A 26,149-nucleotide genomic window follows, 5' to 3' on the forward strand; every position below is an offset into this window, starting at 1 on the left:
AACAGAATTTGGTAATAATGGGAGAATAAAATTCCAGAGAGTATCATAAGCTTTTTCTTGGATAAGTTTTGGATAGAGTTTGAGTAAATCAATAAATATTTTTAAAAAGATTTGCTTTTCTTCAATCCAGCCTAAAGCCTGCCAGTATGTAAAGGTATTAACTACATCATCAGCAAAGTGTTCCTCTGCTCTTGTAAGCATGCAAGCTGGTAGCTGTCGATGACAGTGTTCCATGGGTCTCTAATGTGTGGAGACCTGTGTGTGCATAGGACTAGTCGTAGCATGAGAAAGTCAATGGCTAAAAATAGTCTTTTGAACTAACTGACATCATTCAAATTGATATATGTGGACAATCTATTTCAATATCAACTTTCTCTGCTGACGTACAGTATAAATCTTCTTAATCCAATGATATACATTCAGCTACTAACATAATTATGGCATCATTATAAAAGCACAATGGATAATTCCAGGGCATTATCTCTGTATGTTATCTTTCAATAGATGCAGCTTGTTGTCTAGACTACAGGTTTACTACCTCTAGTCCATTTTACTTGGTCTTCAACTGTTGCCATGGTTTCAGAAACCAACACTTTAGTAAGGTAATCAAATTATTTGCCATATTTAATCAAAGCATCCAGTGTATAAGAAAATGGGCAATTGTTGAAATTTTGTAGCTGAAGCCCTTTAAAGATATAAATTTTTATAAAAAAAACAAAACAATAAAAACACAAATATAACTTTGATAGACAACAAGGTTATTATTATGAAAAAGAGTTAATCATAATTATTGTTACACATGATAGCTTAATGACTCAACTCTACAATTTGTTTCAAATTCCGGTTATCATTGATGTAGGTATATTAAAAAGTGTAAATATAAAGCTAATATTGGACATCACAAAACTCAGCAGTAAGACTGACAAGTGAAACAAGATCTAGTAATGACAGTTATGCTTTCAGAATCAGAAGTAATTGGCTACTTAAAAGCATTATTAGTTTTATGGCCTATTGATGGGTGGTAAATTGGGAAAATCCCACTGTGATCAACTTTATCAATTATTCTTCTCAGGTTGATAAAATTAAGTACCAGTGAACTACTTTGATCAATATAATCAACTGAAAGCATTATACCTCTATCTGGCATCAATATATAATTCATTGGGAGGTAGAAGAAATGACTGCTTACTTCCTTGCAGAGATTGTCTTTTATCCCACTGAGATCAATAAAGTAATTATCAATCATGTATTGAGGTCAATATAGTCACTTATACTCTATCAAGTACAATATTTGATCTTGGTACCAGTATGCCCCCTCCTCTATAACAAAACACCTGTTTCTGCTTCTCTGTCCTTGTCACACTAATCTTTCATCCTCTAACATGAGTTCCCCTCAAATGCTCCTGCCTCTCTCAAAATTCATTGTCTTGCAAGTTACTTGATGACTTTGCCAGTGCTGATGCCACATAAAAAGCATCCAGTCCACACTGTAAGGTGGTTGGCATTTGGAAGGGCATCCAGCTGTAAAAATCATGCCAGAACTGACCTCGCCTGTGCTGGTGCAGCATAAAAAGCATCCAGTCCACTCTGCAGAAGGTTGATGTTAAGAAAGGGCATCTCTTTTCTTGTGTGTGTGCGTGTGTGCGTGTTCACTTTTCATGCAAAAACGGCCGCACGAATTACTTTCTTACTTGGGAGGCATGAATAATTTGACTTTAGATACATAATAGGGTCTTCAGTTTATTTTTTTTTATCAAAAATACTTAATATTGCTTTATCTATATGATTCACTTCTTTAAAAAGGTTTCTCAATGCCAACTTCTGGTATCAAGGTAGCAACGGCAAAATTTTCCGTTCTTCTCTATTTCAATAATTTCATTTCAAGTTTTAATTCACTATTTGCAAACAATTATGATAAATTACTGAAATAAATATTCACTAAGTTCACAAATTTCGTTTGAATCTGCTCTCTTTGTTAATTTCCATAAAAGTTTTTATTTATTTACTTTTTGTATGCCTTGTTCAGCTCTATGTATTTGTAGTCAGTTACACATGCACACGTGTGCTTTTGTACTTACATTTGTATACATTTTTGTGTGTGTGTGAGAAAGAGAGGGAGGAGTGTATTGTCATGTGGGATCCAGACAAAAGCCCCACCATTACATTTTTCAATTATTTTTTTCACTTTTAGAATTTTTAGTTGAATGTATCAACCCCAGAATTTTTTTTGTTTACTTGTTGCAGTTATTAGACAGCGGCCAGCCATGCTGAGGCACCACCTTGAAGAATTTTTAGATAGCTGTATCTGTATGGAACCCAGAATTTTTTTTTTAAGCTTGATCAAAACCACTTTTGTGATATAATTTATTTTTGCTTTTCTTTTTATTTGTTGCAGTCATTAGACTGCAACCATGCTGTGGCACCACCTTGAGGAATTTTCAGTCGATTATATCAACCCCAGAATTTTTTAGATGATTTTCAACCATTGCATGAAGTTAAGCCTAGTAGGTCTCTCGACATGCTAGAAATAACAGCCAAATCTCTTGAAATTTTTTTATAACCCCACCTCAATTATATTTTTTGGTTATTCATTTATTTTAGTTTCTAAAAATCTTTTTACTTGTTTCAGTCACTGGTTGTGGCCATGCTAGGCCACTACATTAAAGAATTTTTTAGTCAAATGTATCAACCCCAGAATCTTCTTAGGTGATTTTCAACAAGCAAATAAAGTTAAGCCTAGAAGGTCTCTCCACATGCTATAAATAACAGCTAAATCTTACAAATTTATTTTTATGAATTCAATTAAACAAAAATAGAAATTGCGTTTGTAAAAAGAAAAATTATTTTCCAAAATTTTGATTTTTAAGTAAACAAAATGTCTTCAATCGAAAAACACTGTCAAAACATCTATGTCCCTCAACTATTTTCTTCATTTTTAGAATAATTTTAAAATTTGAAAATGAAAATCAATTAACATTTAACATCACTAATAGAATAACAGAACACAAGACTCTTTACTACTCAATGTAGAAACATAAAAACAACAAGAAGTATGTTTGAATAGCTAGCATTCGGCAACATAATTCTGTTTGACCTTCACAAGCCAGAGAAAGTTCAAAATGTCAACTTATTCTCATTAAACTGTAAGTGCTGAGAGAAGAAAACAAAGACTCTTTTACTCTTTTACTTGTTTCAGTCATGTGACTGGGGTCATGCTGGAGCACCACCTTTAGTCAAGCAAATCAACACCAGGACTTATTCTTTGTAAGCCTAGTACTTATTCTATCGGTCTCTTTTGCTGAACCACTAAGTTACGGGGACGTAAACACACCAGCATCGGTTGTCAAGTGATGTTGGGGGGACAAACACAGACACACAAACATATACACACACATACATATATATATATAAATATATACGACAGGCTTCTTTCAGTTTCCGTCTACCAAATCCACTCAAAAGGCTTTGGTCAGCCCGAGGCTATAGTAGAAGACATTTGCCCAAGGTGCCACGCAGTGGGACTGAATCCGGAACCATGTGGTTCATAAGCAAGCTACTTACCACACAGCCACTCCTATGCCTACTTTAAATATATATTTTAAAATGCTGATTTTTCTGTGACCAAAAATTCTTCAAGCTGGTGCCCCAGCATGGCTGCAGTCCAATAGCTGAAACAAGTAAAAAGATTTTTAGAAAATAAAAAAAACTGAGGGCATTATAAAAAAATTTAATGCGATTTGGCTGCTATTTCTAGCATGTGGAGATACCTTCTAGGCTTAACTTCATGCACTGGTTGAAGATCATTAAAAAAGATTCTAGTGTCGATACATTTGACTAAAAATTCTTCAAGATGGTACACCATCATAGCTGCAGCCTAATAACTGCAACAAGTAAAAAGGGAAAAAAAATTCTGGGATCAATACATTCAACTAAAAATTCCTCAAGGCAGTGCCCTCAGTATAATGACTGAAACAAGTAAAAAGTGAAAAAAATAAAAAAATAATAGAAAAATATAACCGTGGGGCTTTTGTCCTACACTCATTGTCATGTATACATACATACATAAATACATATGCATACAACATTTTTGTATGTATGTGTGCGTGTGACAGAGAGAGAGAGAGAGTGGGGTTTAAGTGGCATTCGCTATCTCTCTCTGTCTCTGTCTCTCTGTCTCTCTCTCTTTCTCTCTCTCTCCCTCTCTCTCTCTCTCCCTCTCACTCTCTCTCTCCCACCTGCACACATACATACAAAAAAGATGTAAGGATATCTATGTATGTATATATACATGGCAATACACCCCTTCACTTTCTCTCTCTCTCTCTCTCTCTCTCTTACACACATACACATGCACACATGCGTCCATTTCATCTGATGTTTGATATTGTATGTGTGCGGGGTGGGGTGCACATGCGTGCATGCAGTGTTCCACAATTGCCATTTATTTCAATCACTGTTGTGAAGATATTCACATAACTCATTTTTTCATTTAATCCCCATTTTAATTTTCAAGGTAATCAATGTGGACTTCTGCAACTCTGTTCACACTATTAGGTATGTTTGCAAATATATAAACAAAAGTTTAGATGTTGCAACATACACTCTTATGCAGAATGACAATCAGTAGATAAGTAAAAAGGACACATTTGCACAGTATGACAAAAGAAGACTCTCTTTCATGAGAGGCACCCAGCCATCGTTCAGCTGAGTGTCATCTGGAGAATGACCACAGGATTATCTTTACAAAATAAACAGCGTTGCAACTAGTACTTTCTCCAAAAGTAACTACCCTTACTACCTTTTTTGTGTCAAGTAGATTAAGATGCAAGAAAACTCCTTTACCCACAATTACCCAAGTATTACATCTGGAGAAACAATAAATAGCACAAGAGGAAACATGGGGCTGATGCTCTTGCAAGAGTTTACATGTCCACCCAAGCCAAGCAGAATGCTACTACTTACAACTTTGGATGAAACATCGTGAAGACATAGCCAAGGAAATAAAGTATGCAGTTCAACAGGCAAACCCAGATATCAATATTCAGTTCTTTGAAACAATTTTTAATGAAGTACTGACTGAAATTGAGGATCAAGTTTTGACCATAAGAGGCAAAATTTTGCAAGAGTCTGGTTCTGGGCTACCAAAAGCAAACTATCAAATTAGTGATTTAACTTCAAGAAACAAAGCAAGAGAGACAAATTATGACATCACAGACTTGGATGCATATGTTAATGAACATGAACCTAAATTTCTTCCAGAACAACGTTGGATATATGATAAAATTATTTCGTCAGTCAGAGAAAAAAGTGGAGAAATTTTCTTTTTTGATGTTCCTGGTGGCACAGGTAAAAGATTTGTAACAATATTGCTTCTCTCCAAGGTAAGACAACAAAAAAGAATTGCAGTAGTAGCATCGTCTGGTATTGCTGTCACCATTCTCCTAAGAAGACGAACAGCTCATTCTGCTTTTAAATTACTGCTAAACCTGGTCACAAATGACAGTCCAATTTGTAACATAGGCAAAGGTTCAGGTTCAGCAGAAGTGTTGTGCCAATGCCACCTTATAATTTGGGATTAATGCATCATGTCACATAGAGGTACAATGGAAGCTCTTGAAAAAACCTTACAGGACATAAGAGGCAACAATAAATCTATGGAATTACATTAGTTTTATCAGGAGACTTCAGACAGACATTACCAGCCATTCAAAGATGAACAAGACCTGATGAAATAAAAGCATGCACTAAGTCTTCACAGCTATGATATAAAGTACAGAAATTCTCCTTCAAGTCTAACATGTGAGCAGTACTTCATCCAGTGAGCTAACAATTCTGCCAGCTCGCTGCCTTGATGATGATGACAATGATGATGATAATGATGATGATGATGATGACAATGATGATGATAATGATGATGATGATGATGATGACGACGACGACAATACAAGACAGAAATGGTCTAAGAAGGAATATATCTAAGTTATGCATGCTTATTTTTATTCAACACTAAACCCAGAAACATCAATCACACAAAAAGAGACCTACAATATCTGGAGGTGCAGGCTGTACATAGACAGTGATAAACTAGGAGCTGTAAGATGTGATATCCTAAAAAATAAAAGACTGACAGCAAAATTGGCAAAATAGTCAAATCAGTCAAAAGTCAGCTCAGTATAACCCACACTCACTTATACCCACAGGAAAAAGCCCTGAAATCACTAAATCAAACTAGCAAACTAGATACACAGAACCCTATGAAGGTGGATACTAAAAACACTATAATTGATCATGTCAGCAATGAACTGTTAGATGGAATACTAGAACAACATCAACTTTTCATGAATGAGCCCACTTCTTAAAATCATTAATACTAATAAGAACAGACAAGTAATCAAAGAAGTTGATCAAGCACTTGAAAAGATGATATAACATTCTTTGAGAATAGTAGAGAAAGTGCAACAACATCAACTTTTCATGAATGAGCCCACTTCTTAAAATCATTAATACTAATAAGAACAGACAAGTAATCAAAGAAGTTGATCAAGCACTTGAAAAGATGATATAACATTCTTTGAGAATAGTAGAGAAAGTGCCCTCAAAGTGATTGATCAACTCATTTACTCAGCTACTCATGCTGCAACTCAGAAATATGGTATTAAAATTAGAGATAGACAAAAAAAGTGCAATATACACCAACAGCCTGCATGGATGGAAAGAATAAACCAAAATGTAATTCAACTAAGAGCAAAGGGAAAACTAATAAACCCAACAAACTAAGAATAATTGCTAAACATGACCTTTACAAGAAAACAAAGGAAACACAGATTAAAATCCTCAAACAAAAACTACAATTAAAATCCTCAAACAAAAACTACAATTAAAATCCTCAAACAAAAACTACAATTAAATAACCAAATGACTGGCAGAATGGCTGGTTATAACAACTGAAGAAGTGAAAGTGACACTCGCCAAGTCAAAGAAATGGAAATCCCTAGGTATCCCTTTACTAGTTTCAGTCACTTGACTGGGGTCATACTGGAGCACCACCTTGAATAAAAATAGGTTGCTCTAAAGTAGAGAGCAATGTCCATATGTGTTAGAAAGATCAATTGATCTCTTCCGACCTTGTCAAGGGGAGTGCTAACCATCTCTCCTTTTTTGCAACACAGATAAGATTCCAAATTTTGGGCTAAACTCTTTAATGAGCACTCACCACAACTTAGCTACAGCACTCAATGAAGTTATGTTCAACCCTGCAAAAGCCCCAAAGTAGCTTACATATCTCTTCCCAGAAACAGAAAAAACTATTAACCCCCCCCCAAAAAAAATACTGACCCATAACATGCCTCACCACCATATATAATCTATTAACATCTATATTAGCATATGAATTCTTGGACGATAGGAAGTTATTCATAGTGGAGCAAAAGGGATGTAAAAGGAATTCATATGAATGTAAGGACCAATTACTGATTGATAAAATGGTCATTGAAAATTGCAAATCCAAACACAGAAGCCTTAGCATCGCTTGGATAGATTACAAAAAGGCTTTTGATATTGTCCCCTATGCACTGATCATAAAAGCCCTGGAAATTTACAAGATAGCTCCAGCAATTGTGAACTTTTTAAAAGTAATTATGAATTCATGGAGAACCACCATCATTTTAAACCATACACAGGGATATACCACCTCACCAGACATCAATATCGCCTGTGGTATCTTTCAAGGTGACTCATTATCACCATTACTATTCTGCCTTGCTCTGTTCCCATTATCCACGCAACTGATTAATGCTAAGAGAGAGTATAAGATCTTTGACCAGAAAATTAATCATCTACTCTATATGGATGATATGAAGCTGTTTGCCAAAAATGACAAAGAATTAGAAGAGCTCTTGAGTATTGTCAAAGAATTCAGCTGTGATATACGTATGGAATTCAGACTTGATAAATGTGCAAAGGCTACTTTCAAGGCAGGGAAGTTCATAAAGACTGAAAACATAGAACTTGATACTACCATGGCTATTCAAAACCTAAACCAATCCAAAATATACAAATATCTGGGAACTAATGAAGGTGATGGTATCCAGCACTCTAAAATGAAAGAGAAAATCCGCAAGGCATGCTACCAAAGGGTAAGAATGGTCCTAAACTCAGAATTAAATGCTGCTAACAGAATTAATGTAATCAATTCTTTGGCCAAACCTGTAACCACATATAGCTTTGGTATCATTAAGTGGAGTCTCACTGACATGTAGAATATGGGTAGAAAGATCCATAAAATCCTTACAAGGTACCGAATGCACCATCCAAAATCAGATGTAGACAGGATTTATCTCTCAAGAAAAATAGGTGGAAGAGACCTTATATATCCGAATAATTCTTCAAATCAGCAATAACAGGCCTTGAAACATACCTTAATACAACAAGTGATGTGCTGTTACAAATTGCACTGGCTACTAGTGTAAAACGGCAGCTACAGTACAATGGCAGTCACACTTTACACCAGTGGGAGGAATCCACTTTACAACTTATTGTTATAACACTGTTACAGTGTATTCTTTATCTAACATCAACAATATCGACTGTAATATGATATTGGAGGCTTAAGAATATAACAGGGTACACCTTGAAAAGTGGAGGAAAATTAAATCATGTTATATATGGATGACTTAAAGACCTTTGGGAAGACCGAACATGAAATAAATGGCCTAGTTTCAACAGTGCAGATATTCAGTAAGGATATCAGAATGGAATTTGGAACTTAAAGGTGTGGTATGCTTATATTACAAAAAAGCAATGTAGTGTTGTTTGATGATGTAGAGCTACCAAACAGTGACAAAAATCAAGGCTATTGAGACTAATGGATATAAATATCTGGGTATCTTGGAATACAACAAAATCAAGGAAAGTGAAATGAAGGTAAGCTTTAGATGAGAATATCTCAAAAGAACCAAATTAATTATCGGAAGTAGGATCAATGGATAAAACAAGATAAGAGCAATGAACATGTGGGCTGTTTCCTTAATGCGATATGGTGCAGGTGTTGTTAGGTGGACAAAGAATGAGCTTGAGGAAATGGATAGGAAAACCAGAAAAGTGATGACAATTAACAAGGAGCTAAACCCCAAAAGCAATACTGATAGACTGTATGTGCCTAAGAGCAGGAGAGAAAGAAACCTCATAGGATGCAAGATCTGTGTTGTTAATTAGAAGAACAGTCTGGTATGGTACATCAAACAGCAGAGTGAATCCTTGTTTGCCACTGTTAGGACTAATAAAACAATACCTACTGAGAATGTGATGCACCCACAAACATTTAAGAAACAAGATAAAGAAGAAAGAAGAAACAATTGGAAAATGATATCACTGCATAGGCAATACCTCAGAGAAATCTTTGGAAAAGACATGATCAACACTTGAAGATGGCTAAGAAAAAGGGATCTGAAAGGATATGCTGAGGCATTGATATGCAGCACTCAAGAACAAGCTCTGAGAACTAATTACACCAAGTTCCAAATAGTTAAGAGTAGTGAATTGCCCATGTAGGATGTGTAGCAGCAGAAATGAAACAATCTCACATATTGTGAATGAGTATAGTAAGCTGACCCAAAAGTACTACAAAAGGAGGCATGATAACGTGTTTAAGTTCATCCACTGGAGGCTATGTGAAAAGTATGGCCTGAACAGAGTATGGAAACGGTATGAACATGAACAAGAAGGAAATGAGAAAAAGGAATATAAGATACTGTGGGATTTTACAATCCAATGTGGCTCCCTAATTGAGGCTCAGAGACCAGATATTGTTGTGGTAGGTAAAGGGAAAAAGAAAACCAAAATTATAGATATTGCAATATCTGGGGATGCATGCATAAATGACAAAGAACAGACTATTAAACAATGAAATTGCAAGAATGAGAACTTGAGGAGAGGGTCTGTCATTCCAGTCGGTGTAGGGGCACTTGGAGCACTCTAACAACCAACTTCAAGAAATATGTCAGAGAAATCATAATTGGCATAGGAGCATAGCAAGCCCAAAAAACTGCACTGCTGGGGACAGTTAGGATTTTGAGCTTGGCACTTAGATGTTGAATGTTTCCCATGATAATTAACAACCAAGTACCAAAGCTTATAACATGTGGAAAGAGACCCTGTGAGACCTCTGACAGCAGGCTGCTGTCCACTCACACAGAATCTATCAGAGCAAACACGATCAAGTGCTCTGAGAAGTAAAACAACCACAACAACAACAACAATAATAATAATCGTTTCAAATTTTTCCACAAGGGCAGCAATTTTGGGGGAGGGGATGAGTCAATTACATCAACCCCAGCGTTCAACTGGTACTTATTTTATCAACTCTGAAAGGATGATAGGCAAATAATAAGCAACTACTTGCAACAAAATGTCCAAGCAAAAGCTCAAAGAATACGAAGGTGTGAGAAGAGAAACAAGTTTTACAAGCAAAATAAGCTGTTCACATCCAATGTGAAACTTTCTACAGAGAAATAAGGAAGGAGAAAATAACCACTGAAGACCCTGCTCCCATGGAAGAAGTTGAAAGCTTTTAAAAAAATATTTGAAATGAGGAAAAGACATACAATGAAAATGCAGACTAGATTAGACACACAGTAGGATCATACTAAAATTTACCAGAACAAGCATGGGAAGACATCACCATAGCAGACCTAAGAATGACACTCATGAAGGCTCATAAGTGAAAATCCTTTGGCAATGATAGGGTGCTAAATTTCTGGTTCACATTGCTCCTGTGCACACATGGAAAGTTAGTTCAGCTATTCAAAGAGATTATGAGAGATCCTAAGAAAACACCTGATTGGTTAGCAAGTGGTATCACTTACCTCCTTCCAAAGAATAATAAAGCCAAATTTCCCCAAAACCATCACCCCCATAACCTGTCTATATACCACATATAAAATTTTAACATCTATCCTCATAGAGAAAACATACACCCTTATGGAACAGAACTCTATTTTCCCCACTGAACAAAAAGGTTGCCAATGGAGCTCATATGTATTCAAAGATCAACTCCTAATCAATTGCATCATCCTTGAGAACTGTCATAACAAACGTAGAAATCTTAGTTCTGCATGGGTTGATTATAAGGCCTTTGACAGCATACTGCATTCATAGATCTTGAAATCACTAGATTCAAAATTTCTCCTGTAATTTAAAACTTCCTGAAGCACATGTCAGTGTGGAATATGAATCTCCAATTATACCACTCTAATATAGTACTGAATACAAACAATATTAATATCAACTGTGGCATTTTCCAAGGTGACTTACTTTCACCTCTAATTTTCTGCATAGCCTTAATACCCCTTACAAGTGAACTTAACAGAACAAGGTATGGGTATAAAATTGATGAGAAGAAAATAAGCCATCTATTTTATATGACTTAAAACTATGGCAAAGACAATAACGGGCTTGAAGGTCTATTGTGAACTGTGAAAGCATTCAGTGATGACATCAGGATGGAATTTGGTCTTGATAAATGTGCCAAGGCCACTTTCCAGAAAAGGAAATTGGAAACCTCACATTTAGTGGTGTTGGATGTCGACACAGTTATAAAACAACTTGAGCAGCAACAAACTTACAAATACCTCAGAATAAATGAGGGTGCTGGCATTCAACATGCAAACATGAAAGAGAAGATTAGGTAGGAATGTTACAGGAGAAAGTCGAGCAGGCCTAAAATCCAAGTTAAATGCATGAAACAATGTGTAAGCCATAAATTCCTTAGCAGTTCCAGTTGTTATTTATAATTTCAATGTGTTGGACTGGAATATGAGTGAAATAAGGAAGATTGACATGAAAATCTGTTAGCTGCTGATTTGCAGTAAGATGCACCACATAAAAGCAGATGCAGATCATCTTTACCTTCCTAGAGCCCAAAGAGATCGACACTTGATCCAATTTGAAATCTCTTACAAAATCACTTCAATTGGACTGGCCAAATATCTTGAAACATCAAACGACTTGAAGCTAAAACTCATTGAAAACCATGAATGACATAAGAAACTTCATTCTGTCATGAAGGAGAGCAAAAAAATTATTAATGAATTCATGCATAATATTCAGATTGTACAGCATGATGGAAGTGTGGTAACTGTTGTTGCAAAGAAGGTTAAATCAATAGCAAAGCAAAAAGCATTTGAACAATTGGCTGATAGGTGGGAACAAAAACCTCTGCATGGCACATATGTGGCCTGTAGCAAACAAGCTGATTGTAGACTAGAAGTATACCCATTAGTGGCTCTGAAGCTCAGAGCTAAGGCAGAGAGCAAAGGCTTTATCTTAGCTGCTCAAGATCAGAGTTTATTGATCTGGAACTACCAAACCAATGTGATAAAAAATGGAATAGATTCAAAGTGCCAATACTGCAACAATGAAATTGAAACAGAAGCCCACCTAATATTTGGGTGTAAGATTTTAGCACCAGTAGAGTTTAAATCTAAACATGACAAAATTAGCCAATATCTACACTGGATAATATGCTGGTATTATAAAATCAAAACTGCAGACAAATGGTATAAGCACTATCCTGAAGCTGTAACTGAGGGAGAAAATGCTACAATTCTTTAGGACTTTCCAGTACATACAGACTGGAATACCAAAGCTAATAAACCTGACATTGTGGTGAAAGACGAAAACAATAAAATCTGTTTATTGATTGACACGAGCATACCTTGTGATCATAATATCTCAGTAAAAGAATTTGATAAGCTCAGAAAATATAAAGATTTGCTGATTGAAATTTTAAAAATGTGACATTCCAAGATGGTATTGTAATATCAGTGATTGTAGGAGCACTTGGAATGATCAAAAAGGGAACTGAACTTATTTGAGGATGATCCCTGGTTTACCATCCATGCAGGAAGTGCAAAAAATTGTCTTAACTGGTATGTCACATATAATGAGAAGAGCAATATCACTATGAATTTTCTTTCCTTTACCCCCTTATTTTCTTTGTTTTCTTTTTTTCACTTTTTCATTTTTTTCCTTCTTCCCTCTGTCTTTCTTCCCTTTTATTTTTCATTTCATATGACTTTGTAAATGAACAATCTAGTGTGTTTATTTTAATGACCTACCAATGTATACAGTGAGCTTCATTGCCCAAGATGTTTGGAAGATACTTGGCAAGAAATGGAAACATAATTGAAAGAAGATGATAATAATAATAATAATGATAATGATGATAATAATAATAATAATAATAATAATAATAATAATAATAATAATAATAATAATAATTTACATATCTGCAGCTTTCAAACATACATCCGATCGGCTTTAAAAACTTTAATACCCACAACTGCCTCTGTAAGCACCCTTTTTTTTTCTTCTCTCTAAAAACATCACGCTTTTCTTTTTGTGGACTTGCAAAACCCTAAAACTTTCTATGAAAATCTGACTTTTCTTTGCTTCCTCCTTGAATATTCAAATATAAATGTAAACATATACTCTTTATTGCAAAACACACCTGTTCTTCTAACTGGACATACAAACATCTCTAGAGGGGTCAACTTCAACCTCCACAATATTACCTTGCACAAAATATACAAACACTTTTTATTGCAATAACACAAACGCACATGGAAAAAATAATGATGCTAAGATTCTCTCTGGTCGAACACAACTTCTCTATTCACAAATAATACAGAACAGCCCTTCAAAATAAGTTAAGAAAATTTACAAATTTACATATCTACAGTTTTCAATCATACATTCGACCAGCTTTAAAAACTTTGATACCCACAATTGCCTCTGTAAACATCCTTTTTTTTTTCTTCTCTCTAAAAACATCACGCTTTTCTTTTTTTTTTTTTTTTTTGTGGACTTACAAAACCCTAAAACTTTCTATGAAAATCTGACTTTTCTTTGCTTCCTCCCTGAATATTCAAATATAAATGTAAACATATACTTTTTTATTGTAAAAACACACCTGTTCTTCTAACTGGACATACAAACATCTCTAGAAAAGTCAACTTCAACCTCCACAATATTACCTTACAGGAAATATACAAACACTTTTTATTGCAATAACACAAACGCACGTGGGAAAAAAAAAAAAAAAATGATGATGATGCTACGATTCTCTCTGGCCGAACACAACTTCTCTATTCACAAACAATACAGAACAGCCCTTCCTTAATTTTTCTTAAGCCTAATAGTAGTAAACATCTGAACTTTAGGACCGCACCTAAAGAGAAAAAAAAAATATCACTGATGGTGATGGTGATGATGGTGATGATGATAATAATGATAGTAATAGTGCTGATAATCTATCTATCTATCTACACACACACACACACTCAAAGAGTTCAACCAACACAAAGAAAGTATTATTTGACAGGCAAGAACTCTAGTGTTGAAGACAGTCAGCCAGCCAACCACCAAGCTAGCCAACGAGACAGACAGACACTACTGTGATGGTGATAATGATAAAAAAACAAAAATAACAATAATAAGATACTGCTGTGACTACACATAAAACAATATCATTGATGATGATGGTGGTGATGGTGATGATGATAATGATGATGGTAATGGTAGTGATGGTAATGGTGATGATAATAACAATAATAAGCCGACTACGGCTGCTATAATGGTACGATTATAATTGTAACGGCAATGATGGCCGTCTCCCCACGAGCCAATCAAAGCTAAAAAATGATAACATTATCGTAGCACCAAAATGTTTTTGGAAACTAAAAGGAAAACTAAATCAGTATACCAAATCGCTTGTCCTATGGTTACTCTGGAAGCGCGTCCCCCAGGGAAGAGCCAGCCTGGGATCGAAAAGTCATCAACTGGCACAAACTCTTCTCCAAATACGGACATGGATGGTCACTTGAACAGGAAATCCCCCAACTCGAGCCCTCCAAGTTCACCACCACAACCACCACAGAAAGAAAAATGTAAGCGGAACAAATGGACCCGAGAAGAGTATAAAGAAGTAATATACGCTTATTACTATGCATTAGGTAGGCCATCTCAAGAGAGACACACCGCAAACTCTTACAGTATATGGAGAACACGGAATCAAGACAGTAGGCCCTATTTGGACGAGAACAAATTAGCAAATGTGAGGAGGGATATCTTTAGAAATAACAGACTCACAGACAGTGAAATAAGCGCGATCAAGCACGCAACGGAAAATGACATAAATATAAGACACAAAGGAAATGAAGAATCAGATGAACAGTATAGCCCGCCACGAGGCTTAATTGAAAGACTGCCATCTGACCAAAGTACGCAAAGCCTGAAGATACAAGAAATTCTATTGTACCAGTTAAAGATAGCCAGGAAAACGAAAAAACAACAGTAACTGAAGATCTCGCATTTGCTGAAGAACACAGAGAGTCTATGGCAGAAATGAGGCAGAAAATCCTGAATACGCTTGAAGTTGTAAGACATACAAGTATGAATGATAGAGAACCGCTTCATAAACTCTCAAATACAAACCAAAATAAAAAACAAATCCAAATTGGCAACTATGTAACAAATGAAATAATACGAGAATTAAAACCTGATTTTACTGAGTTAAATGAAATTATTTACGCTTCTGCTAGGGCAATTGAAACCAGCTGTATGCCCCTGAAAAAACAAAGAAAACAAAACCTGGGAAGAAATCAAACCTGGAGAAGTAAAATTGAAAAAGAGATTGAATTTATGAGAGGGGAAATATCAATATTAAATGAACTAATATGTGGAAATGATGTAAGATCCAGAACAGGAAGAAAGATGAAGAGAAAATTTGGATCCTCACCAAGAGAAGAACTGATATCAATAAAAGAAACGCTGAAACAAAAAGTCCAAGCAAAAGCCCAAAGAATATGAAGATTTGAGAAGAGAAACAAGTTTTACAAGCAAAATAAGCTGTTCACATCCAATGCCAAAAAATTCTACAGAGAAATAGGGAAGGAGAAAGTAACCGTTAAAGACCCCCCTCCCATGGAAGAAGTTCAAAACTTTTGGAAAAGGATTTGGAGTGACAAGGAGACGTACAACATAAATTCAGACTGGATTATACAAACTGAAGGATCCTACCAAAATTTACAACAACAAGCATGGGAAGACATCACAATAGCAGACCTAAGAAAGGCACTCACGAAGGCCCATAATTGGAAATCCCCCGGTAAAGATAGGGTGCCGAATTTCTGGCTCGCATCGCTCCCGTGCGCACACAGTAAGCTAGTTCAGCTGCTCAATGGAATTATGAGAGACCCAAAGAAAACACCTGAATGGTTAGCAAGTGGCATTACTTACCTACTCCCAAAGAATAACCAAACCAACCTTCCAAAAAACTATCGGCCTATAACCTGCCTATCCACCACGTATAAAATCCTAACATCTATCCTGGCGGAGAAAACATATGCATTCATGGAGAAGAACGATATTTTCCCCATTGAACAAAAAGGGTGCCGCCGAGGCTCTTACGGATGCAAAGATCAACTGCTAATCAATCGTATGATCCTTGAGAACTGTCACAACAAGCGCAGAAATCTCAGCACCGCATGGATTGACTATAAAAAGGCCTTCAACAGTATACCGCATCCATGGATCTTGAGATCGCTGGACATCTTCAAAATTTCCCCTGTGATTTCAAACTTCCTGAAGCACAATATGTCGTTGTGGAATATGAATCTCCAATTATACCACTCTAATGGAGTACTTGCCTCAGAAAATATAAACATCAACTGTGGAATTTTTCAAGGTGACTCACTTTCACCTTTAATATTCTGTATAGCCCTAATACCCCTTACAAGTGAATTAAACAGAACAGGGTATGGGTATAAAATTGCCAATAAAAAAATAAGCCATCTATTTTATATGGATGACTTAAAACTTTATGGTAAAGACAATAATGAACTTGAAGGCCTATTGCGTACCGTGAAAGCATTCAGCGATGACATCGGGATGGAGTTTGGACTTGAGAAGTGTGCCAAGGCCACTTTCCAGAAAGGGAAAGTGAAGACCACAAATTCAGTCGTGTTAGATGTTGACACAGTCATAAGAGAGCTTGAGCAAGAACAAACATACAAATATTTAGGGATAAATGAAGGCTCTGGTATTCAGCATGCAAGCATGAAAGAGAAAATCAGGAAGGAATGTTATAGGAGAGTTCGTGCAGTCCTGAAATCTGAACTAAATGCACGTAACAAGGTGTTAGCTATAAATTCCTTAGCAGTTCCAGTTGTTACTTATAGCTACAATGTGTTGAACTGGAATATGAGTGAAGTAAAGAATATAGATAGAAAAATACGCAAGCTGCTGAGTTGTAATAGGATGCACCACCCAAAGGCAGACGTAGATCACCTTTACCTTCCCAGAGCCCAAGGAGGTCGAGGCCTGATCCAATTTGAACTAGCTTACAAAACAACCACAATTGGACTGGCCAAATATCTCGAAATATCGAATGACTGGATGCTAAAGCTCGTGGAAAATCACGAGAGACGAAAGAAGCTTCATTCTATCATCAAGGAAAGCAAAAAATTTGCTATTGATCTCGTGCAGGATACCCAAACTGAACAATCCGAGGGAAGTACGGCAACTATTGTTGCAAAGAAGGTGAAAATGATGGCAATGAAAAAAGCGCACGAGCAATTGGCTGATAGGTGGGTGGAGAAACCTCTGCACGGAAAATATGTGACCCGCAGCAAACAAGCTGATGTTGACCAGAAGCAAACCCATCAGTGGCTGCGGAGCTCAGGGCTAAAAGCAGAGAGCGAAGGTTTCATCCTGGCTGCTCAAGACCAAAGCCTATTAACCCGGAACTACCAGGCCAATGTGATGAAAAATGGAGCAGACCCAAAATGCCGATTCTGCAACGACATGATTGAAACAGTGGACCACCTAATCTCTGGATGTAAAGTCTTAGCACCAGTGGAGTATAAATTAAGACATGACAGAGTTGGCCAATATCTCCACTGGCTAATAAGTCGGCATTACAATATCAAAACTGCCGACAAGTGGTATAATCACCACCCTGAGGCTGTAACTGAAGGAGAAAATGTAACCATTCTGTGGGACTTTCCAGTACATACAGACCGAACCATCAAGGCCAATAAACCAGATATTGTTGTGAAAGACCAAAACAATAAAGTTTGCTTATTGATCGACATGAGCATCCCCTGTGATCATAATATCTCAGCGAAAGAGTTTGACAAGCTCAGAAAATATAAAGACCTACTCATTGAAATTGAGAAAATGTGGCATCTCAAGGCGGTTACAATACCAGTGATCGTAGGAGCACTAGGAATGATCAAGAAGGGAACCGAAAATTATATGAGAATGATCCCTGGCTTACAATCCCTGCAAGAAGTGCAAAAGATTGTCTTAACTGGTACATCACATGTATTGAGAAGAGCATTGTCGATGTGAGAACTGTTGCTGCTCATGTATTTTAATTTAACTTAAAAAAAAAAAAAAAAAAAAAATGAACGAACTACTGAGTTTGGTTTAATGGCCTACCAATATACACTATGAGTTTCTTTGCCCTAGGAGTCGGGAAGACACTCGGCAAGAAATGGAAGAAAATTTGAAAGAAGAAAAAAAAAAGTAATAATAATAATAATAATAATAATAATAATAGTAATAATAATAATAATAATGATGATGATGATGATGATGATGATGATGATGATGATGATGACGATGATAATATATATATATATATTGTTATCGCCATATTAATATGGCATTCTTATAGTTATAAGAATAATCGCTGCCGCTGGTCAGCTCCATGAGGCCTCATGGAGCTGACCAGCGGCAGCGATTATTCTTATAACTATAAGAATGCCATATTAATATGGCGATAACAATTAATTTCCAGTAAACGCTGTCGTAATCTCTTTTATAGAGACTTAGTAATTTTAATATTTCTATTATATATATATATATCATCATCATCATCATCATCATCATCATTTAGCGTCCACTTTCCATGCTAGCATGGGTTGGACAGTTAAACGGGGATCTGGGAAGCCAGAAGGCTGCACCAGGCCCAGTCTGATCTGGCAATATTTCTATGGCTGGATGCCCTTCCTAACGCCAACCACTCCATTAGTGTTGAGGGTGCTTTTTACGTGCCACCGGCACTGGTATCACAGCTGCAATTTCCATTGATGTTGATCGATTTTGATTTTGATTCTGATTCTGATTCTCACTTGCCTCAACAGGTCTTCACAAGTAGAGTTTTGTGTCCCAAGAAGGAAAGGTATGCATAAGTGGACTGGCTACATCCCAGGTAGAGGCCATGGGTTATGGTCTCACTTGTCTTGCCGGGTCTTCTCACACACAGCATACTTCCATAGGTCTCGGTCTCTAGTCATTTCCTCGGTGAGACCTAAAGTTCGAAGGTCATGCTTCACCATCTTGCCCCAGGTTTTCCTGGGTCTACCTCTTCCACAGGTTCCCTCAACCGCTAGAGTGTGGCACTTTTTCACACAACTATCTTCATCCATTCTCGTCACATGACCATACCAGCGCAAACGGCTCTCTTGCACACCACAACTGATGCTTCTTAGGTCCAACTTTTCTCTCAAGGTACCTACAATCTGTCAAGTATGAACACTGACATTACACATCCATCGGAGCATACTGGCTTCATTTCTTGCGAGCTTACACATATCCTCAGCAGTCACGGCCCATGTTTCACTACCATGTAGCATGGCTGTTCGTACACATGCATCATACAGTCTGCCTTTTACTCTGAGCGAGAGGCCTTTTGTCACCAGCAGAGGTAAGAGCTCTCTGAACTTTGCCCAGGCTATTCTTACTCTAGCAGTTACACTTTCAGCACACCCACCCCCGCTACTGACTTGGTCACCTAGGTAACGGAAGCTATCAACTATTTCTAGTTTTTGTCTCTGGAATGCGGTGGAAGTTGGTCTCTGTGCATTTTCAGTGTTTATTGCTCCTGAGCATCTGCCACATACAAAAACTATTTTCCTAGTTAGCCTTCCCTTGACATTGCTGCACCTCTTATGTGTCCATAGCTTACATTTGGTGCATCTTATAGAGTTTCTACCTATGCCTTTTCTACAGATCGAGCAGGGCCATCTACCTGAAGGTGTTTGTGATTTGTCTACCTTCTTACTTATTAGGACTTTGGTTTTAGCTACGTTGACTCTAAGGCCCTTCGATTCTAATCCTTCCTTCCACACCTGAAACTTCTCCTCCAGTTCTGATAGTGACTCAGCAATTAGAGCAAGGTCATCAGCATTGAGGATCTCCCAGGGGCATCCTGTCTTGAATTCCTCTGGTATTGCCTGGAGGACTATGATAAATAGGAATAATAATAATAATGATAATAATAATAATAATAATAATAATAATAATAATAATAAAAATAATAATAATAATAATAATAATAATAATAATAAATGCCCTGATGCAGTACCAGGCAGTGGCTCTCATGGCTTCTGATCTTAACTGATTGGAAGTGTTATCATGTACATTGTTTTGTCTTGGTATAAAAGATGGGCTACAGAAAATATTCTGCTCAATACCACAGATTTGCTTGTCAGTTGTTTGACCTTAACCAGTTGAGCATGTCCCTTAGTGGCTGACGATATGTGCATCTCTGATCATGAGCAGATGTAGTGGGGGAGCATCAAAGCCGTGTGTTGAGAGGGATTCTTTGGGGTTTGAATAATTCACCTCTGGAAACATGGGTGTTTCATTCAACATCCTTAAACAACCCTTATTCAGGGACCTTTCGAGTGGGATGGGTTACTCGACCTGAAGAAAATTCTAACTGGGCCCCACCTGCAAGGTCATGTGCTGTTTCTCTTGATATGAGATCACCATGTCACGCACACATGGTTGTGATGCATGTACCTAGTGTACCCTTATCAGACGGGTAGTCATGATGGGTATACTGGGCTTCATATATTTTACCCCAGTGTCACTTTGATGGCATGCACTGCTCTCTCACTCAATATAATAATAATAATAAAATAATAATAATAATAATAATAATAATAATAATCACCATGTCACACACATATGGTTGTGATGCATGCACCTGGTGTACTCTTATCAGATGGATAGTCATGGTGGATATACTGGGCTTCATATATTTTACCCTAGTGTCACTTTAATGACATGCACTGCTCTCTCTCACTCACTCAACAACAACAACAATGATGACGACGACAACGACGACAACGACGATGATGATGATGATGATAATGGTTTCAAATTTTGGTATAAAGTTAGCAACTTTAGGGAAAGGTTTAAGTCGATTATAATGATCCCAATATGCAACAGGTACTTATTTCATCAACCCCAAAAGGATGGAGAGCAAAATTGACCACGGCAGAATTTAGACTGGGAATATAAGGATGGACGAAATGCCAATAAGTATTTTATCTAGCATTCTAACAATTCTGTCAACTCACCACCTTAATAATGATGATGATGATGATGATGATGATGATGCTGATGATGATGATGATGATGATGATGATGATGATGATGACAGTGATGGTGATGGGGACAGCAACGATGACAACGACATCAACACTGATGACAACGATAACAATGACAACAACAATGATGATGATGATGACGATGGTGATTTCTTTTATTAGCTACAGGGGCATTGATGGGGAGGGTATCACAAGGACAGTCTACACTTTGTGTTGGATTTAAATAAGAGAATAAAGGAAAGAGAAAAGATGATGAAATGAGGTAAAAGTTTATATATAGTACACAAAGTACTAATTTTGATATAGGAAAACCTTCAACTAGGGCCAATCAAGGAACCCCAAGAGATCCAGGAATACCAAACCACAAAAAGCACAAGCCCTTGCCTAACACTTATTCTTCAATTTACAGTAGCACTTCCTCCCCCACCCTCACTTTCCTTTCCAAATCAATCCTTAAAAAGCCAATGTAATCTTGACAGGAGAGGAAGATGTCTTTCTTCAGTCCTTTCAGCTTGTCCACCTCACAACTTCTTTTGCCATAGCCGCTAGACAGAAGAATACTGCCTGCCCTGCCCTTTTAAAGATGAGTGGTGGAGCAATCCTTACGATGGATTTGGCAAATTGCTAGATTTGTCTTATATGCCATAACAGCTGTTGAACACAAGTCAGCAATGTTCAAACATTGCACAAGTGTGTGCAGATGATTTAATCACTCTGTGTGCATCTTGGGCTGTCCCATCAGGCAATGTTTTTGTATCTGTAGAGTTTATCTCAAACCAGCAGTGCTTCTCAATAGCATGCAATGCCAAGGATTCCTAAATATTAGTTATCTATGGAAGATCTGCAGTCTATCTATGGAAGTCCTCTGCAACAAACCAGCTAAATAACAATAATAATGATGAAGGTTTCTAATTTAGGCCAAAAAGCCAGCTGTTTTAAGGGGAAGGGGTTTATTAACACCAGTATAAGACTGGTGGTTTATTTTATTGACTCTGATAGGATGAAAGTAAAGTTGATTCCAGCAGGAACTGAACTGTTCAATACAAGTCAGCAATGTTCAAACACTGTGCAAGTGTGTGCAGATGATTTTGTCACTCTGTGTGCATCTTGGGCTGTCCCATCAGGCAGTGTTTCCATATCTGTAGAGTTTATCTCAAACCAGCAGTGCTACTCAATAGTATGCCATGCCAGGGATTTCATTTACATTTCAAAATATAAAGAGCCAGAATATATACTACTAAGCATTTTTGTTCAGCTCTTTATATAAGGAGGAGGAAGAGGAGGTGCGGAGGATAAATGATCAAAGAAATTGTGTGAGATCATAACTTTGTAGAGGGAGGATTTTTGTCGACAATATGAAACCAATACGTGAGATGAAAGCAGGGTTTGAACAACTTGGAATGTCTGAAGATAAAACTAAATAGTTTAGTACTCTACCAGATTTGCTAGAAAAGAATATTTTCACTGAGCATATATTTCCCGTCTAACATGACTTAACTTTGGTCTTTTCAATACAATCTGGCTATAAACTAATATTAATAATCTTTTCTACTATAGGCACAAGGCCTGAAATTTTGAGGGAGGGACCAAATCAATTACAAATACCAGTCAAGCCCAAGTGCTTGACTGGTATTTATTTTAGTGACCCCAAAAGGAAGAAAGGCTAAGTCAATCTCAACAGAATTTGAACTCAAAATGTAAAACTCAAAGAAATACTTCTGAGCATTTTATCTGACATGCTAATAGTTCTACCAGCTCACCACCTTTAATGATCATAATGACAAAAGTATTTATGACATAGATACAAAGGTATAACCCCAATACTTAGCACTTGTACTTTATTGATTCTAGAAGATGAAATCAACCTTCGCAGGAATTGAACTCAAAACATAAGGGGCATGACTTACTGCCTTTAATAACTACAAAGACAGCAATATTGTTATAATGATGATGGGAGGGGGTAATGAGGGAAATGGGTTGGTGGTATTGTTAATGTTATTATCGATAATGATGATGAAGTAGATAACAATAATATGCAATTGAAACAGAAAGAGGATAATATATGAAAAATATGTAAAAATATGTAAGAAAACATAAAAAGAGAGAATAAGGTGGAAGAGGATGAGATAGAAGAATATGGTGAGGTGAATGAAAGAAGAAAAATGAGTGAGAGTCTCATTAGTGTATTCATAGAAAATTTGAAGAGGTTATGTTTAGAGATAATACTTCCTTATTGCCAATAGCTTTGGTAAAGAATCTCTGTAGTTTCCTTTGATAAAGATTTATAAATACACATGTTTGTGTGCATGTGTGTGTGCATGTGTATTGTGTGTATGCATGTAAGTATGTCTGTAGTGTACACATGTGTAAGGACTAAGGAGTGATATATAGTGGTGAACCCACTCCCGTCAGCCTAACCTGTGACAGGTTCAATTCCAGGCAGAGTAATTTCACTTCAGTCCTTGAGTAATGTAATTTGGTATGTGGCAAATTGTTCCTTTTTTTTATCTATCTTTTGTTTGTATTGAACATCAATATTGTTGATTCCGTTTTGACGCAAGAAATGAAATAACATGCCATGCTCAAAGCCTTTGCTGCTGTAGCGTACGCTTAGTAAAATTCTCTCTCTCTCTGTTATATATAACATAAATACGGATGTAGCAGATAACAGCTAGCCTTCGGCTATTTGGACCCTGTTGTGCCCACTACTCTGATTGGTTGGTATTGGCGCAATTTGTGTCTTGCTCTATTACATGCCAATGTGCAACCCAACCAATCGCAACCTTCTGATAAGGTCCTGTGACACAGTTTTTCTAAAGCTCCTTTTGAGCTTATAATTTGTTTTAAAACACAGCGATTCATCGAGTCGAGTGTCTTTGGTTCTAGACCTTCTAGGGTCTAGCCACTGACCACAGAACACACAGCCAGTTCCAGCAACAGACAACACCAACAGCAGCTCACAACTTCGCCCAGCAGTATTCAGGACCTCCATCCCCATCGCCTTCATCTTAATGGCACCAACAACATCTCTATGTACACAGCAACATTTGCTCTGATTTATCTTCTCGCTGTTTGTGAATTACTTCACCATGGTTAACAGCAAGCTCAACCTGTGAGATCTTCCTGTATCAAGTAACCGGCACAGCATTGTAGCCACAACTGCTTACACGACACATGATTCAACCGGCTCTGCATTGTAGCCGCAACTTCTTGTTACAGCACTTCAACTATTGTGTACTTTACTACAAACTAGTATTTATCTTCATCTTGTGTGAACGCATCCTGTTGTAGACTCTTTCTATGCTCTGTATTTTATCTCACACGCATACACCCTTGTTTGTACACACATACACTTTATGTATGCATGACGGCCTGTCTATTATTATTATTATATATGTACTTATGTTGTACACACAGACACACTCCGCTAGCACCTAAATAAAACCTTTCTCTAAACATTCTACGGTTGTGTCTTTCTTTTCCTTCTGGCACTCTTTCTCATATATCCATTTTTGCTTTTATTGTAAGTGACTGTGCGGTGTATTAAAGGAATCATTCATTTGTCACCTCTCCTTTTGCACAGTCGTTCTACACTGCTAACCACAATAACTTCAAGGTAGCAAGCTTATAACATGGCTAAATCCTTTGTGTTTAGGTCTGAGAAGGAGCTGGGGGCCTCTGGCAGAACATATCCCCTGCCACTAAGACAAAGAAACATTCTTAATGGTCAGATTTTGTCAGGACCACCAAATTCATCCAGCAAGTTGATGAGGGCCAAGTAGCTTAAAGTAACAGTTACTGTTTTCTGAGGCATTAGATGCAATGGCACATGAAGACATCAGATACAAGTTCTATATGTTGAGGAGAGAGCAGTTTTTGTGTAACAAAACCTGGGAGAATTATGTGATCATATGATCTCCACTATTGTGTAACCTTCTAGTATTCCTAACATGCATCTGTGACATCATTAAGAGAAGAAATGACTGGCATCCCCATGGTAACTCGAAGTTGTTTGAAGTTGCTGTTTTCATTGGGCCATCTAATTTTGGTAAGTAGTTACTCCTATGAATGATTGGGGCTGACATTAGGGACTGAGGACAGTTTTGTTGAGTGATCTGTTTCTTTGATGTATTTAGACTGTATGACGCATGTGTACGAACAGCCGTGACTGCTGAGGATATGCGTAAGCTTGCAAGAAATGAAGCCCGTATGCTCCGATGGATGTGTAATGTCAGTGTTCATACTCGACAGAGTATAAGTACCTAGAGAGAAAAGTTGGACCTAAGAAACATCAGTTGTGGTGTGCAAGAGAGACGTTTGCACTGGTATGGTCATGTGGAGAAAATGGATGAAGATAGTTGTGTGAAAAAGTGCCACACCCTAGCGGTTGAGGGAACCTGTGGAAGAGGTAGACCCAGGAAAACCTGGGACGAGGTGATGAAGCATGACCTTCGAACTTTAGGTCTCACCGAGGAAATGAGTAGAGACCTAGACCTTTGGGAGTATGCTGTGCGTGAGAAGACCCGGCAGGACAAGTGAGACCATAACCCATGGCCTCTACCTGGGATGTAGCCAGTCCACTTATGCATACCTTTCCTTCTTGGGACATAAAACTCTACTTGTGAAGACCTGTTGAGGCAAGTGAAGATCAAGATCAAAATCAAAATCAAAATCGATCAACATCA

General features: G+C 37.2%; 1 protein-coding gene and 1 non-coding gene across 2 annotated transcripts in view; both read right to left on the bottom strand.

The window, feature by feature from the left end:
• LOC118765432 overlaps positions 1 to 26,149 on the bottom strand; it is a 43,150-nt gene that overhangs the window by 1,508 nt on the left and 15,493 nt on the right. The window contains exon 2 of the mRNA XM_036507499.1: positions 1 to 685. This exon is cut by the window's left edge and continues 1,508 nt beyond it. Coding sequence (XP_036363392.1) covers positions 1 to 234 — 234 coding nt within the window. The 5' untranslated portion in view covers positions 235 to 685. The remainder of the gene's footprint in view (positions 686 to 26,149) is intronic.
• Positions 7,052 to 7,167, bottom strand: LOC115217726. The gene has a single exon (XR_003882188.1). It is a non-coding gene; the product is annotated as a U6atac minor spliceosomal RNA (small nuclear RNA).

Source organism: Octopus sinensis, linkage group LG11, assembly GCF_006345805.1.
Source record: "Octopus sinensis linkage group LG11, ASM634580v1, whole genome shotgun sequence".
Lineage (NCBI taxonomy): Eukaryota > Metazoa > Mollusca > Cephalopoda > Octopoda > Octopodidae > Octopus > Octopus sinensis.